Consider the following 4,365-nt stretch of genomic DNA (forward strand, 5'->3'; position numbering starts at 1 on the left):
GCATTAAACTTGATATCCCTCTAGTGTATTGGGCGTATAGAAATAACAACTTAAAATGATGTAATTTTCAAAGATTCCCTTCCATATACTCTTGACGTTGGAAACAAATTATGCATGCTGTCACGATAGAGATGGGAGAGGGAATACGTTGTAAAACTAGATACCTCTGGGCAAAATGCTTGATTTATCTGTATCACTGAAAGAAAACGTTTTTGAATTCGAAAGCGAGGTCTTGTTTTATTTCATTAAAAAGCCACAACATTAAGACAGGTACATACAAATAGCAGATAAGATATAGTATTATGATTTAATCAATATATTTGCACAATAGAAAATAATTCTACGCACCATAAGTAGTGTCAAAAAAAATTTAAAAAACAGATCAAAACCTGAAAAAATTAATAGCTTTTACTCATATATGTAAATATGTAAGTGTAAAATACTTGGTACAAAAGAAATAAACCTAATCTAAATAGCAGTTTTAATTACAAAGATGGACAAATATTCCTCAACAGTAAGAATGCACAAGAATTGAAAAGAAAAATAACACAGTCACGTATTAGAAATGCAAATATGTAGCTACTGCATAACTACTACAGCATTTTAACATCAGAATTTTTTTGGTAAAATGTTAACTTTTTTCATTTAGCTAATAAAAGAACGTGATTTAACACAAGTTGAATATATTTACATACTTGTAAATCTACATGGTTATATTCTTTGTTCATTATATAGATAATGCCTCCAAAATGTAATGATTACAAAAAAATAAAGGAATATCAATTTCTCAAAATATAAAATCTTTAACAAAAAATTAAAAGTTAAAAATGAGTATTTTGTCAGTAACATAGCACCATCAATGATTGCATCCACATAGATCTGAGACAGATATGTCTGTATGTGCAAATAGATATATATTGACCACACTAATGTATAGGAGCATAAAGCTAACCTGGTATGTAATATGTGTAAGGGACTGACACAATAAAATTTTGCATAAGATTATCATAAATAAATAAAGATTTTTTTAAAAGTCTAGGGATCAAGTACTGGTATATAAAACATATCAATGAATGAGTTTTCAAATACAGCTTACAAATTTTGGCACTTTTCACAATGTAAAAATTCCCTTCTATTACATGCAAACAATGTAACATTCCTTTCAATGGCATATCTATAAAAAAAGTGCTACATTCAAGTGTTTTTTTTTTTACTTTGTTATGGCACATCTTCATTCATTTACAATATAGAGCTATTTTTTCAACAACAACAATATATATATATATCAATCAAAATAAATTTTATTTTCAAATTCTTTGTTTTATGCATTGATCCACTTTCTACTTGTAAAAAGATAAATAAAGTTTTCCTTTTAAGGCGTTTGAATTAAGGCTCTTTCTTCCCCACTGTGCTGGTAATACACCAAAGGAACTTGAAGACTAGATCTAAAACAAAAAAGAATTATTCAAATACCAGTATTCTTAAGGCAGGCAAATTAAGATTTTAGTTTTTATAAAGGATTAATTGGTTCAATTAAAGTATCTTTTCTCCCAATTGAAAATCATTCTTAATTTGATTCCTCTTTTATTCACTTTTAAAATGTTGAATTTGTCAGATAAGAGAGAATGATAGGAGTAAAGAAATCCCCCAGAATCAAAGTGACCCAATGCCCTATGTCCATATTACACCACAGAAAGACACTGCACTATGGCCTTATATTTCTTAGATTACAAAGCTTTCTTATTGCAGTGGGTGTATTGGTCTTTTTTCTTTATCCCAACCCCCTGAAGGAATCATTTTTCATATCATCCAGTGTCAAAAAAAAACTTAATACATGTAAGTGAGAGTTGAGCTATCTACTTTACACCAAATTCCAGTTTCTTCTCATTTTTTTTATTTATACATTTTTAGATAATTCTTTCTACATGTAATTCATTACAATTACAAGAGACAAGAGCCATAAAAACACAAAACAATTTTGCCATTTGTCTGTCAATAAGCAAGAAAAACATATTTTTTTATTAGTAGATTATTTTATATTGCATGGCCTTTAGTGTTGTGCTGACCAAACAATTCACCCAATACATGTACCAAAAAACAAGATAGTGCACAAACATGATGTCTTTCTGGTAAGAGAGATATTGGAGACTGCAGAACATATCTACTAGTATTTCTCTACCCCTTCTGCTCTTTTTACCATCATAGCCACCACTACTCAAATTAATACTAAAATTGTAATTTATTAAAAATTATTTTAGATTTTAATACTATCATAACAAAAGGAAAATGTGCTATTGGATTGGAGTACAGAGAGGTGTTGCACCACTGATTCAAATGAGTACATGGTCTTTAATAATAGAAGAGGAAATGTTAAGAAAACAAAGAATAGCATTACTAGACAGGTATGACATGGAATCCACATAATCTGAATTATTTATAAATTTTATGCAAGATCACAGGAGGGAGTGAGTGATAAAACACACCTGATGTAATAAAATCATTAAAATTGTGGGGGACAATTTTCGTGGATTGCAGCTTTAATTTGACATAATATAATGAATGTAATTGTACGATTAATGAACTGATTTAATGGTATATTATAGTATTCTTAGATATAATTGTATTCTTAATTTAATAAGGATGTAAAATGCAATAAAATTCTAGGTGAGGGGTACTCAAAATATGCATAAAAACTGAACCACCTCCAACTCTTATCATGTATATGATTCTACAGTATAAAGAGTTATGTATTAGAAGAACTTGTGACCTGTTTGATTGACTGTCCCTTGGCTGATGTCCAGAGAACAGTTCCCGGTAAGTGGGTGGGGATGTGACTCTCTCATCAGAGGAGATTGGTCTTCTATCTCTGAATAACATACAGGAATTATAGTCATTTCAAAAACATCTTTCATATTCTCAAGCTTAATACACCTAGACTCAAATATGATTAAATTGTACATGTAATATATTATTTCATTTACTACTGTAGCAGTTCTAGAAGTAAAAAGGTTTAAATATCTATAAATGCTCAAAACACTTTCCATTTTCTATCAGTACATGTGATAAAGAATGTGGTCATTCTTTTAAAAAGTAAATTTGGATATTATAATAATTAAGGGTAAATGTTACAATACATTTTTAATGCACAGATTCTGGATTCATTGTTTTGGTTAAGTTTCATACAACAGTTAATTCTAATGAAGGTGAGTTTTTATTCATTCTACCAGTACAATTACACTCTCAATTGATAGTCATATGGAAGGGAGAAAAATCACAATTTTACTTAACAATACATTTTTGTAATTTGAAAAGTATTATCTCACAAAATGAATGTATTTTTCTTTCATTGATTTTATTTTTTACCTCTGTAGGGTGGAGGGTGCGGAATAGGTGGAGCTTCTAGATGGTCGTGTCCCCCTTTGAGGCCTCTCTGAATCCACATGGGACATGGAGCCACTTCTGCTGGTCGAAAGCATGGAGTCCCTGTGATTGGACAATTCCCGAATATTCTGTGATGCCCGACGAATAGAGTTGTATCTTGCCAACTGCACTCTTTTATCAAAATATTGGTTCAAAATTAATTAAATTTATGGTTTTGATATGTGGTGAATGATGATGTAATGACCCATTCCTTTTTCTTATTTGTTTTCATATCTTTATATTCAAATTTATTTGAAGTTTCTTTTAGCAAGACAAAGTAGCAGAACTAAGTTGTGTTTTAAGGACATGAAATAAGTGTCCACAAATAAACTTCTGCAGACCAAGACTGACTTCAACATGTTCAAAAGTTACACATATTTCTAAATTAGTAAATATTGTCTAATAAAAAAAAAAAGAAATACTAAAAGTATGATGTCATGAATAGTCAATAACGAGTATTAAATATACTTACCCAGTATCTTCAGGTGGTTCTACCCTAAATAAAATGAAAATCCATTTCATTGATATCATGTATAGACATTTGAATACTATTTCTTTTCTTTGAATTTTCATTTACAATCTGACACTATAAACAGAGACATAAATTTATGTATCTGCTATTACTAACTGTTGACTCAGTAGAGCTAAAGTAAAAAAAAAATAAAGGATTCAGCTTACCGTTTGGTTCTCCGTCGAAATACTAGAACACCAAGAACAACTGCAAACACCACAACAATGAAGGCCGGCACGATAACGATGTAGATGAAATCGTCTGACATGTCCCTGCATCTTCCGTCTGGGCAGGTGCTAGGTGGATTGAAGTCGTCTGTCATCCTTAATCGCAATTTTTGGTTATTTGCCCACTTCGACACTATGCAAAATCGTTAAATACAAAGTTTCTCAACTTTTCTTTCTTGTTTCTCTGACAAAAACACAAGTCGGAAA

At 30.4% G+C, this 4,365-nt stretch overlaps 1 protein-coding gene across 1 annotated transcript; it reads right to left on the reverse strand.

Moving 5' to 3' along the window:
* Positions 1 to 224: 224 nt before the first annotated feature.
* LOC128179278 (uncharacterized) lies at positions 225 to 4,365 on the reverse strand. The gene is made up of 5 exons (XM_052846666.1): positions 4,099 to 4,365; positions 3,893 to 3,916; positions 3,364 to 3,552; positions 2,768 to 2,866; positions 225 to 1,445 (listed from the first exon to the last, which is right to left on the reverse strand). The coding sequence occupies exons 1-5, from the start codon at positions 4,251 to 4,253 to the stop codon at positions 1,373 to 1,375; spliced, it is 540 nt and encodes a 179-aa protein (XP_052702626.1). The 5' UTR covers positions 4,254 to 4,365; the 3' UTR covers positions 225 to 1,372.

Source organism: Crassostrea angulata, chromosome 4 (assembly GCF_025612915.1).
Source record: "Crassostrea angulata isolate pt1a10 chromosome 4, ASM2561291v2, whole genome shotgun sequence".
In the NCBI taxonomy this organism is placed as follows: domain Eukaryota; kingdom Metazoa; phylum Mollusca; class Bivalvia; order Ostreida; family Ostreidae; genus Magallana; species Magallana angulata.